The 12,611-nt window shown below is 40.5% G+C and overlaps 1 protein-coding gene across 2 annotated transcripts; it reads right to left on the bottom strand.

The window, feature by feature from the left end:
• Positions 1–458: 458 nt before the first annotated feature.
• VIP (vasoactive intestinal peptide) lies at positions 459–9,223 on the bottom strand. 2 transcript variants are annotated; one of them, XM_073335227.2, is made up of 7 exons: positions 9,058–9,223; positions 7,646–7,762; positions 5,483–5,626; positions 4,980–5,084; positions 3,466–3,597; positions 2,886–3,000; positions 459–1,278 (listed from the first exon to the last, which is right to left on the bottom strand). In XM_073335227.2, the coding sequence occupies exons 2-7, from the start codon at positions 7,753–7,755 to the stop codon at positions 1,270–1,272; spliced, it is 615 nt and encodes a 204-aa protein (XP_073191328.1). In that variant the 5' UTR covers positions 7,756–7,762; positions 9,058–9,223; the 3' UTR covers positions 459–1,269. The 2 variants fall into 2 exon arrangements, with proteins under 2 accessions (XP_073191328.1, XP_073191327.1); XM_073335226.2 differs by having other exon boundaries at positions 5,483–5,623; positions 9,058–9,124.
• Between the last annotated feature and the right edge of the window lie 3,388 nt (positions 9,224–12,611).

Below are 12,611 nucleotides of genomic sequence, written 5' to 3'. Positions count from 1 at the left end.
GGTATTCCATACAAGTTAGTACTGAGGAGTCTATGCTACATAACTAGTACATCCAGTAGATCTTTTTCATACTGTACTAGAATTATCAAGCCCTATAAACAACCTCTGAAAAGGTCCTTCTTGAGCAAATGATTATGTAGCTTATATTAAAATACACAGTGGGCCTGACTCACACCAACATTCTTCCAGTTTTACATCAGAGTTACACTGACATTAAACTGGAATAACACAATCAGGAATCAGGCCTATTTTGTCTTTTAATACAATCAGAGATTTATATGGTATATCCCAGAAGAAGAATGTGTTCATTTTTTCTCTGTTATTAACAGGGGTCTTGTCTGTTCAGGCAATTGCAGCATTGAATCAAACCAATAATAGTTGCAGTGATAATAAAATGTTTTTTATTGTCTGCGTATTCATAAGTTACATTCATTTTGAAAAAATAGTAAACTGTCTTCAGATCTACTTTATATATAAGGAATGCGCTCATCAGCAGAGTTATCCACAACCAAATGTAGAATAAACTTACTGCTATGACTTTAGCACATCAAACATTAAGGGGTAGCTTTTTCCCCTTCTCTTTCCGTGTGCTTTGGCAACTTTGGATTAAAAAGTGTTCACCATTAAAAAAAAAGGAAATATTACTGGCTTTAATTTAAATGGTATTTTATGAAAACATTCAAAATGGAGGAGGACAAAAATAAGGTTCTATGACAGATCCAATCCTTTTAAATGCCTTTTTATTTATTTAAGTCAGTGAGTTGTTAGAAAAGCATATATTTTTGTACAGATCCTACCCCCGGCAATCTTTTCTTACACAGTTTGAACGTACTGAACACAGTTCCTTTCTATGGTCTTTTGTATTTATTTATTTATTAAGTTGTCTGCAAATGTATCCATTGCGTCATACAATTTTACCTGAAGTGTTACCATAGTTAAAATAATCCAGTTAGTCAGTAATTTGGTGCTGTCTTCTGGTGTGCATTCCTCTTTTTCAAATGTATTTATTGACGTAAAGGATTTACATCATATGAAATCACAGGGTTTTCATGAGTTAGACTAGCATACATATGTACAGCTTTAGGTAGAGATCTCTAAAGTAATATTTACAGTGTAAACATCAACTTTTATTATATCAGAAACAAATATATCACACTGTCACTTCACAACATATTTGTTTTGGTTTGAATACTGAAGTCATTTCTTTGAAATACTATGTGGAACTCAAAAAATAGTTTTGTTCTTGTCATAGATTTTACCAGCTCTCCTTCAAAGACTCTGAAAAACAAGAAGAATGCGTGTTTCAAAATCAATGTTACAAGTGACTGCAACATCAGATAACGTTATCTAAAATGTATACAGCCAAGACCCAAATCCTGCAAACACCAACTACAGGGTGCAAGAGTCCCTACTGGGAGTAGCAACTTTGATATCTATGGAACCCCTATTCATGGCAATAAGGACTGTGCCTGGTAGTGCGTCCTTGTAGAATCAAGCCCAACCAACAAGAATCTTGTTGAATATCAGCATACTAGGCAAGAGGGATGATACTGAAAGCAGTTGGATCCTTGGAGTGAATAAGTGCAGATTACCAAGCTGACATGGCACCAGTGGATACTGATAGAATAATGGACAGCACTGACCAGATTCTCCCTCTTCAGGGAAATCTGTAGCATGGTTACAATCGCCTAATCTGGGAGGGAGGGAGGAAGGAACGAATTTAGGAATTGCCAGGATCAGATCAATGGTCTGTCTAGTCCAATATCCTGTCTCTGACTGTGGCAAGCACCAGATACTATAGAAGAAGGTGTAAGAAACCTTGCAGGAGGAAATGATGGAATAACCTTCCCACAAGGAACATTTTCTTCCTAAATCCATCATTTAGAAGTCATCTTATACCCTGAAGTGTGATCTTTTGGATCTCTGCTTATGTTTTGAAAAATGCATTTTCTTCTATTATCTGAAGGAAATGAAAAACTGAAGAAAAACATTTTCTTACTCGTATAAGGCTACAGCGTTCATCAAATGCTAGGATGGGTTAAATAATTACTTTTTATTTATTTGTAGTCCTTTTTTTTTGCCCATTTGCATCAACATCACCACTGATATAAAAAATCCTCTAACAGAGATTAATATATTTTCAAGAATATCAGGCCTGATTCACCACTGTGTTATCACTCCAGTGTAAGGTCTGTGTAATACATTGAAATCAATGAAGTAGAGTAACACAGTTGTGAATGAGGTGCATTGTCTCCAAAGATTCTGACACAAAGCTAAATAGGAAGTATTAACACGGCTATTAAGTAGTAACTCAGACATTAAGAATATCAGAACAGAGGAAAAAAGGGTCTTTCTCCACTTGACACACAGTTTTAGATAGGAATCAGCTGCCATGTAGGTTGGGGTAGTGGTGCACATGTTTCTCATTCTCCAGTTTTAGGGGGAGCCTGGATTTCCATTAGAAAGAATGACATAAGGCAAAAAGTGGGGATGGAACTTTATTTTTTAATTAAAGAAAACCAGTGAATTTATTCTCAGAAGCCAGAATATTCTTCCTAATTAAAAATAAGTCAATTATGCTTTTTTGCCTCAGTGCCTGTGGTTTGAAACACACAAGTGAGCTAGGTGCATTAGCAACAGTGTCAGACTGTTCATTTAATTAGGAAGTTAGAGTGAAAGTAATCATGGGGATCATTTAATTAATCTTATTAAAGAGGTCATTACACTGAGACACATTCCCTGTAGACATATAAAATATATAATGGAATGTGGCTCATGCCAGAGGGGTGCACTTTACCAAGAGGCCATCTTTTGTGCAGGATTAATATCTTAAGGGTGGGGTGACTACTGATGAATGGGAAGGATAAAAGTAAATTTGGACCTACCAATGGGAGGCGGTTCAGCAGCTCATCTACTGTAACATCATCATAGGTTTCGGAAAAGGAGGGTTCAAGCAATTCTGCTTCATCTCGAAGGCTGGCAGGGTTTAGCTCTTCTTGGCTGTTGCAGATGAGAAACATGGATTTTGTTGCACTCAGAAAAATAAGACAGAACTAATCATAGTAACTTTCTGTTTTGTTAAACTTCATTAAACAATTTTTTAAATAAGTGAAGTAGCATGTCTAGCACTTCCCTAGATATCAGCAAATTTCAAACACTGTGCATTTTCATTGTAAGAGTGTTACCTCATAGCAAGTCCTGTGCATAAGCCCTAGCTCTTCAGTTTTTCCTTTACTAGGATGTTTGTTCTAAATAAAAGCACTTTAAGAATATTTCAATAGCATTTTCCTTTATTTTAAGACTCCCAAATTCTGTGTGTTATTCTTGTTCTTTCATTCTAATTTGACTGTGAAGTGTGCTGTAAATAAATCACTAGGAGACAATGTCACTAATACTTGTCTATATATTAAGATTACATTCCAAGATCATTAATGTTCATTGTGTTTTATTTTATTTTCTTAATACCTTCTTTTTCCAGTTAAAACTGAGTTTAAATATTTCTTCACGGCCATTTGCTTTCGAAATCGGCTGTAGTTGTCAGTAAAGACAGCATCCGAATGACGTTTGACGGGCATCTGTTCGTCCATGAGGTTGTTGCTATGTAAACACAAAAAACAGTGGAAATGACCACAAATACATTCAACTAGAAAAGATAAAGACTTTGAACTATATGCAGTAAGTTTTTCAATTGCTGACTAACTGAGTAAAAATTCATTTCCATTCAAATTTTCTTTTTACTACTTCAAAAGTCACTCTGATCAAATTGGTAAAATCCTGAAATTTTTATTCAGTCTTTACTTAGGCAGATCTCCCATTGACTTCTTCCCATCTCAGTGTAATTAGAATTCACATTGATGTCTCTGGAAGTTTTATATGAGCAAGGGTTGAGCACAGACTTTAGGATTTGGGCCATTCTGTTTTCTAATAATTAAAATCACAAGTCCTTATGTGCCAATTCTTGTAATTTAGGAAACCCTTTTAAACAAACTGAAATCATCCTGATTTACACTAGAAAGATATTTGAGCAAATTATCAAATTATATAGGCTGGCTGAAATATAAGGAACCTCTTAAAGGGCCTAGTCTTGTTCCCATTGAAATCAGTGGGAATTTTGCTTTTGACTTGAACAGGAGCAGGCTCCAAGTATTACAGTATGTTTATATATAGCTTTAAAATGTTTGCTTTGTGCAGTAGTTTAGTCAAGAGTAAACATGGGTAAATGGAGTTTACCCACTTCTCATTTGAGGAATAAGGAGCCTAGGTTAGTTTACCCACTTCTTTTTTCTTTTTCTTTTTTCTTTTTGTTTTAACCCCAGCACCACTGGCTTTAAGTAAATTTCAGAGGAAAAATAGCACTTTGGGAAAGCCAAAGTTGAAGTCAGAAGTTTCCTGCATCATAGTTTAGAGGCAGATCTTCTTCAGATGGTGTAATCTGCCATAACTCTACCGAAGGAACTACACGGTTTTGCACCAGCTGAGAATCCAGTCCTTTGTATTTAGGGACAAAGTAGACTGAGTAGAAATACGTGCAAATTCAGTGCCCAATTTCTAATCACCTTCTGGGCATGTAAAATGGGCATTTATGCACCTAAGCGTAAGTTTGAATGACAGAGTGTAGGATTTGCATGATCTGCAAAGGGAAAAATATTACAAAATTAGCTCAATAGTTATCATATTCCAGTCTGATTTTTTTCAGAGCTGTGTTTAGTGTGTGACTCCTCTCAGGTGTCCTCTATATGTTATATATAACTCAAAAAGTCACTTTTGAACAAATATTACAATACATATAATACAAATAAATAATAATGTATTAATGTTAATTAATTTTATTTAATGACTTAGTTCTTATATCTGAAGATCCCAAATTTTTTTTTAAAGGATGGGAAATATCATTGTTCCCAATTATAGAAGGGGAAACTTATGCACAGAATGGTTAGTGAAGCAAGCTAAATAAAAGCTCTATGTAAGTGTAACCTCACCTAACCCGTTTTCCAATAAGTGATTCCAGATATCTCCTTGCAGAAAGTTGACCCAGAAGTTTGCTGTAGCCACTGGTGAAAAGTCCATCAGCATGTCTTGCATTCCTAATATGATGAAAAAATAACTCCACAATAAAATCTGGGCTCCATATATTACAAGTATATACAGTTTTTATTTTCAATTTCATAAGCACTTCTTTTGAAAATTATTATTATTGCTTTGATTTATTAAACAAAACTATTTTAAAAAACATTTCCAAATGATTTATTATTACTTTTCAGCCCTTTCAGTGTCCATTCTATAATGACAATGAACTCCACAAAACTTTGGCAAACAAACATACATTCTATGCTCCCTTTTAATACTCAATTTTTCCTCTCAAATGTCTTAAGCAGTTTGAAAAGTTCATTGAAATAAATGCAGGAAAAGCACTTTCTACCTTGGTATCATTCAAGCAATGCATCAAAACTTATCCAGTATTTATGGCAACAAAAATTCTCACCTATCTATAGCTCTGGACATGTCAAAATAGAATTTGTCATTTTCTGGTAGTGCATTTGGCAAAATGTCAGTTTCAGGTTTTAATGAACCCTGGGCTTGATCAGGTTCACTTGCTCCGTCAAATGGCATTCTGTTTCCCAACCTACTGGAGAAGAAAATCTCGTAAAGTATTGCAAAATGAGGTTATTTAATACTGTCTCTTTCAATGCAATTTGCATGCAGTCTAATGTGTCAAACAATATACATGTGTCTAATGCTCAAGACATTTTAAAGCAAACTGGATAAAGCACAAGAAAATACTCTGCAAGTAATAATCCTTCATTGGCAGGATGATAGAGTACCTGGTGTAATAGATTTTCTCCATCTTTAACCATATATTTATATGAATCTTCATATTGGGTCAGCATTCACATTTTTATAATGTTATCATTGCAAATAATTGACTTAAGGGAATACCATGCAATCCATGGTCATTATAATTACTTGCAAATGGCAATTGTAAAATTTTTAATGGCAACCATTGCAATATACAGGAATATGTATATGATATAAATTATGGATTAAATTCTCTTCTGTGTAAAGGGCCAGAAGATCTATGTGCCACTTAAGTTCCAGTTAAGACCTTAAAATGGTGCATAAGTGGAACTAATTGGTTCTTAGGCCTTTGTGCAGATTCTCTGAAGAGGGATTAATTTTACCATATAAGATATAAACAGATAGCCATATACTGATTTTTATTCTCTTTTAAGACTGATTTACTATTAACTCATCAGAATATCTCACCGCTAATAATTAATGTGTTTTCATCATAACCACAATTCTGTTCAAGTAGTGTTAATATCCCAAACATTGAATGATAAACTTTTTGTTAGTTTATGTGTTAATATTGCCCACTCCCACAATTTGATGCATGATCTCATGTATTATTAAGGATAACATGACTATGTTGCAGTGGTATGGCCTCAGACATTGCTTCTGGTCACTGTTGTATTCTATGGAAAATGATAGCTTCCTGTCAGAGTGGTAGATGCAACATGTGATGATGTGCCAAATCACACACTGAGGCTCGGAAGAGATTTTATGTTAACATTGTAGGCATACACTCCCTGTGGACAAATTATACCTATTGGAGTAAGACCTGCAGGATTTCGCTCTTATGAGTATTCCTTCAGCTACAGATGTTTTATGAAACAAGTACAATTACTGTTGTGTGAAAAAAACCGAACCCAAGTGGCAAACTTTAAAATTATATAACTACAGTTATATTCATTTGTTGTTTTCAGCATGTACATTTGTTTCAGCTTAATACTGAAAAATACACTGTAACATTTGACTTTACCTTCTCTAAACAGCAACAAAAATTCAAAATATCAAACTACAATGTGTTCTTTACACCAAAGCTATGCATAGATATAGGCAAGTCACTTTCTCACAATCTACTGTAATACAGTCTACAGCCATAATTTGAGGCACAGTCCAGCTATAATGGTAGAGCTGAGGTGAAATGTAGGTTTTGCCATAAGAAGAGCTGATACTTGCTATTTGTGATAGGCCAAGGCAACCCCAGAAACACAATTCAGCATGTTTTCTTTACTATTTGTCATATTCTTCATGGAAGCAATAATCATTACTAAAGGGCTATTAGAGTGGAAATGGTACTTAGGACCTTTAAAATAAGAAGTCATTTAATTGCTATCCACCAGTGATGCTGGCACTGGCTGAATGAAAGGATCACATCACTTCCTGGTGTTCTTCGGGAACAGATGGAGAAGGAAGGGCCACTTCTTAAAACCCTTTTAACGTTTACATTATTTACAGAGAGGGGAGGTAGACCAGCCCATACCATCCATGCTACTGCCAAAAGGGGTCATCTTCACTGACGCTATTGCAAAGATCACCAGCGTACCCAATAATTATTAGTCCCTTCCTGTAATGTTGATGTGAGAATGTAATAGATGAGCCTTTCAACCACATTTGCTAAAGAGAAGGGTCTTGTATTCAAGTCTTGGATTAGAGTTTCCAAGATAACAAGTACACCAGGACGCTGCTGATGCTAACTAACTGGACCGTTTGCTGCAATGTCGCCTTCCGCAGGCCGTGTTGTGTCGTTAGCGAGCAGTGGGGTGCTTTAGCTAGAGGTTGCATGAGTTGGAACAGCACTTACCTCACAGCTGAGTATGTCCCCAAAGGCGGTAATGCCAGTACTGGCGAGCAGAGAACACTGAAGAGTGTGAAGGACAGAAGAAGCTGGGAGCTGCTTCTATGTTCCATCATGCTGGACCTGAGTTAATGAATAGGAGACAATAATTACCTCCTATCGGCACTGGTTTCCGACTGCTTATACAGAGGGCCAATTCTAAGATGCTTTTGTTGCTGTATGAAGGAAAGGGGGCGGAAGGTTTCGGATCCCACGTGGAAAAGCAAGGATCCCTGCTGCGGGCTACACCTCATCCCTCAAATATGGCATGCCAGGGTACGGCTGTTTAAAATTTGCTGCGAGCTATATCTTTTGCTTTTGCTTTAGAAGTCAGGGGCACTCGCTGGGTAAGACGGATCTGGTTGACAATACACTTATTTTTTCTAAATCACCTGGAAGGGAACTATTTCTTCTGGTTTGTAAGTCCTAGTAGCTGATGACGGCCAAAGGCAGGGAGAGGGTGAAGGGGAGAAGTTCTATCCGAAACGTAAACCTCCTTGAAACTCAGACATTAGAGTAATAGAAACCCCTTTGAATTTGAAGAATGAAGTAATAATGTGAGTTAGCACTGTGCATCCTCTACGTTTGTGCTCCGCTGGGGAAGCCACGTACGCTTACTTCTCTTCAATAGTTTAATAACTTAAATCTGGTCAAACAGTTAAAGAATGAGTAGCAGATGGTTCTCATGCTGCGCTGTACAATACTGCCGTAGAAAGCCGAGCTGCACTTTGTTTCAAGCAACCAAAAGGCACGGGCAGGCAGTGGGGAATTTGAGTTGAACATTGTAAACATTAATGTTCATGTTCACTCAAAGCCAGTCTGCATCCTTCTGAGCTCGGAACAGAGACTTGAAGTGGAAACTTTTTGTAGCGTATCAACACCTCTTCTAGTCCCCCTCCTCCCCGCGCCCCCCGCAGGAAAGAAGAGTGCAGGGAAAGCGAGAAAAGAAAGATCAGCTTGATTTGATTAATTCGGTGAATTTAAATTGAGGATATACAATAATAAAAGCGCTAAGAGGGAACCCAAGTAACCAGCGCGTGATAACTGTACACGAGGGAGAAATCGGCACTCAAGGGCAGCTAACATGCAGCAGTAAGGAGAAGTAAAAAGGAAGGCGCAAAGCAAAGACACCCTAAATTGGTTAATCTGAGCTAAAGTCCATAGGAATTGATCAAGGATTAAGAAGGAGAAGGTAGAGTCAGAGAAGGCAAGACTGTTCTATACATTCCCATTTGCTGGCTGGTCAGCAACTTTTTAGCGTTAAGCCTGTTTGCACTGCTCTTATAATCGGAGGGGGGGGGGGTCCTCTCTTCTCTCTACTCGCTAGGAAGCTCCAGTGGGTTTATTTATTGAGCCCAGGCCTAGCTGGCGGTACTCACGAGGCAGGGAGACGGTGCTTTCTCCTGGGAAGTTCGCCCGGCGCCGGGAGTTCTCCGAGGTGCTGGATTCCTCGGCGGCTCGCCCCGCACTCTGTCCCGGGGACCGAGGGCGAACGTGCAGGGGTTGGGTCCGTGTCTGGTGTTTCGGTGGTGTTCCCCAGCCCTCCTCCTTAGGCTGATGCCGTCTCTCCCCTTCAGTAACACTCTGCTCAGCCCTCCAAGCCGCCTGGTTTTATAGGGTGTAGCCATAGGACCACGTTTCTGCTTCAGAAAAAGCAATCACGTTACTTGGGAGACGTCACTATTCCCAAGGGGGTGACTGGAAGTCCGTGATCGCTTTGCTCAGGATGCTCTGAGCCGGGGAAGAAGTTCATCTTTAATTCATGAGCAGCCGCGTACCCTGTTTTTATTGATGTATATTAATGGATGGCTTAGCCAGTGAGTAAGACTTGGCTGACAACATAATTCAGCCTCAGACAGCAGAGCAGAGTTGGGCAGGTCCCGGGTTGCAGCCCAGAGCCCTGTTGCACGTTTAGCCTGTGGGTGATTACCCGGGACCGGTGAGCAGCCTGGCTCTCCTTCTGTACATTAAAGACACCGAGGGATGGGGCAGAGCGGGCAGACATGTGGGCAGCAGCCGAATGTATGGCCAAGCACGAGTTCCGGGCAGAGCTCCCCTCTGGGACGGTCGCACCGACCTCCGCAGCCTCCCCTTAACTCCCAGAAAAGTGTTGGTGTCTTGTAAACTGTTAAGTGTCCCGCTGAGGTTGTGTAGAAGGAGGCGTGTGTTAAAGTACACGGCATTCGGGGGGCTGCTTCCACCTTTTGATCTGGGTTTTGTTTTTCTTTTAACATCTTTGGTTTTCTGCGTGTATGTTACAATTCTCCAGGCACGCTTTACTTACGAAGTGTAAGGACCCTGCCCAGCTCCCGCTCTCTGCCGACACACAGCTGCGCAACAGACACACCCGAGCTGCTCCCTAGGAGTGTTATCTGCCGTCCTCGGGGACCAGCGATGAAATATCACCATACTTGACACAGTTAGAAAGCTTTATACCGGGAGCGAGCTTTCCCGTGTAACCTGTAAAGCAGAGATTTGGAGCAGAATAGCTGGATTAGAAGGGGTGTCTTTTTTAGCTCTCTATTTGCCGACAGATATGATTTTTATGAATTAAGTTACTATTCTGTGGTTTCTCGCTTAAAGCATATTCGCTCACTCAGATTATTCGGGGAATCAAAAGAAGCAGCAGGTGCTTGTAAACGTTGACCGAAACCAAAGACTGGAAGACGCTAGGCTCCCCGAATAGGGGAGAGGTGAAGCCCTGAAACTGGGCAATCGAATGGAAAGGGGACATGCGCTTGGAAGGAGAGCCCGCTCTTGCTCCGCATTTGAATCGTGCCCCGAGCAGCAGAGGGGGACTCAGTACCGCGGCATGTGGCGAGTCGATTCGTTTTACTACAGCCCCCATTTTTTCCCTGAGCAGTTGTTTTGCGGGGAAGCGGACTGGAAGGCATGTGGCCATGAAACACGGGTTCCGGCCTAGCGCTCGTCTGGCTTCTACAGCCTAGGTAGTTTTCGTACATTCCTCTTTTGTTTGCCGAATTTCCTTTTGTATCTAAAACTCCTACGTCAAAAGAGCCTCGTCAAGGAATCATTTCGGTAAAGGGTCACTATCCGGTTCTGCTCTAGCTTTCTTGTGTATGTGATGTACACCTAGTCCCCCTAACCCAAGATAGCCGGCGTCCAGAAGCAGCGCAGACGATTTCACCATTTCCTCCGACTTCTCATGTGGTTTCCGGGCTAGTTTTCCGTGTTAGTCTCTAAGGTGCCACAGGTCCTCCTTTTCTCTTTGCGTGCTTCTCTGTTTCATGTATTCCTAAGGTCAGACAGGCTCGACAGTGAATATTCTGCGAGCCCTAATCGCATTTTCTAATTCGGTTACATAACAATTAAGCGAATTAAACGCAAAAATGCCTGGAAATTTGTTTCTCGGATGTCAGCTGTGACTCAAACCAGAGTTCCTGCAATGGCCTAATTCCAGGAAATTTTCCCTTGTTACTTCATAACTGGAGGTCGAATAAGCAGTTCTGTCCTGGAATGGCATGATGAGCATTAATAGCTCTTCTTCACCGAACTCCTGGGGAAGTTTTTCCTCTTAAAGGCTCTGTTTGGAGTTTACAAGCTGTTGCACTGTAGGCTAGTGATGAACAGAGGCTTAAATAAAGTGCTTCAAACGACTGACATTTTTGACATTTTTGAGAGTTCAGGTAGAGGAAGGGACCTGTGGACGAACACAGGGTAAAAGTTTAAAGGAGGATACTCCTAACTTTATATCCGATGAAGTGAGCTGTAGCTCACGAAAGCTCATGCTCAAATAAATGGGTTAGTCTCTAAGGTGCCACAAGTCCTCCTTTTCGTTTTACTCCTAACTTTGAAAGAGGAGTTTATCTATGACTTTGGCAACCTTAGGCTGTGAGTTTATTTTGTAAACGCACACGTAGAACTGAAGCTGCGCCTGCAAAGGTTACTACTGGGCAGGTTCTTTGTCCGGCCAATTCCCTGGAAAAGTTTTACAACAATCAGCTGGCGAAAGCATGCAGCTGTGAGTTTCAAGAAAACGCGAAACCTCAAGATCTACACGTGGCGAGAGCGCCACCTACACGCTAAAGCGCTGGCATTCTCGGCGTGTGGTGGCTTGGTATCAAAGGAGTTCCCCTGCGCTTAGCCTAATAAACTGAGCACGGGAGTGAATGTCAAATATAGATATTCTTGGTCGATGTGGGAAAAATCAGCTACCTCCCGATATAGGAAGCAAGTAGAACTCCCTGTTTTGCCACGATCTCGTTGCTAATTTCACAAGGCATGTATGTGGCTAGTAGAGAATTGGACCGGACAAAGCCATAACAAATGTTTTGTGGAGCGCAATTCCGCATGGATGAGGTTACACAGCCGGCCCTGTCTAGATGTGACATCGTTCCTGAAAGAGCAGTCTATCTTATATAGCTCCCATTGCCACGGTACCTGAGCAGCTCCAAACCCCCTGGAAGGTAGGGCTGTTATCCCCATTACACAAATAAGAAACAAAGGCCCAGAAAGACTGAGTGACTTGCCCAAGGTCATAGATGAAGTCAATGGCAGAGCTGGGAACTGAACCTACCTCTCTTAAGGTATGTCTACACTGTAATTAAACACACACCGCGACTCTGGCTCATGGGACCTGGGCTAAGGAGCTGTTTAACTGCAGTGTAAACATTTGGCCTCATGTTGGAGCCTGAGCTCTGGGACCCTCCCCACTCAGGGGGTCCCAGAACCCTGGCTCTAGCCCAAGTCTCAACATCTATACGGCAATTAAACAGCCCCAGGAGCCCAAGTCAATTGACATGGGCCAGCCCTGGGTATTCAATTGCAGTGTAGACTTACCGTTACACTGCAGACTCCTTATGGCAACATGGAGAGTACATACTCTGTGCACACGGCTAGAATAGGTATAAGTAGCAGTGTAGATGGTAAGGCACTGCTTAGGCAAGTAAACACATGCCATAACCCTATTTCC

Source organism: Lepidochelys kempii, chromosome 3 (assembly GCF_965140285.1).
Source record: "Lepidochelys kempii isolate rLepKem1 chromosome 3, rLepKem1.hap1, whole genome shotgun sequence".
NCBI lineage: Eukaryota > Metazoa > Chordata > Testudines > Cheloniidae > Lepidochelys > Lepidochelys kempii.
The sequence above is the reverse complement of the archived record's forward strand: the minus strand, read 5'-3'. Positions and strand labels throughout refer to the sequence as shown.

Bases quoted from the DNA above. Each gene is read 5' to 3' on its own strand.
- VIP (XM_073335227.2), bottom strand. From the start codon at position 7,755: ATGATGGAACATAGAAGCAGCTCCCAGCTTCTTCTGTCCTTCACACTC. The intron at 5,627-7,645 runs GTAAGTGCTGTT...TTTCTTCTCCAG, and splicing joins GGGACATACTCAGCTGTGAG to TAGGTTGGGAAACAGAATGC. The intron at 3,598-4,979 runs GTGAGGTTACAC...GTGTTTACATAG, and splicing joins CTTATTGGAAAACGGGTTAG to CAACAACCTCATGGACGAAC.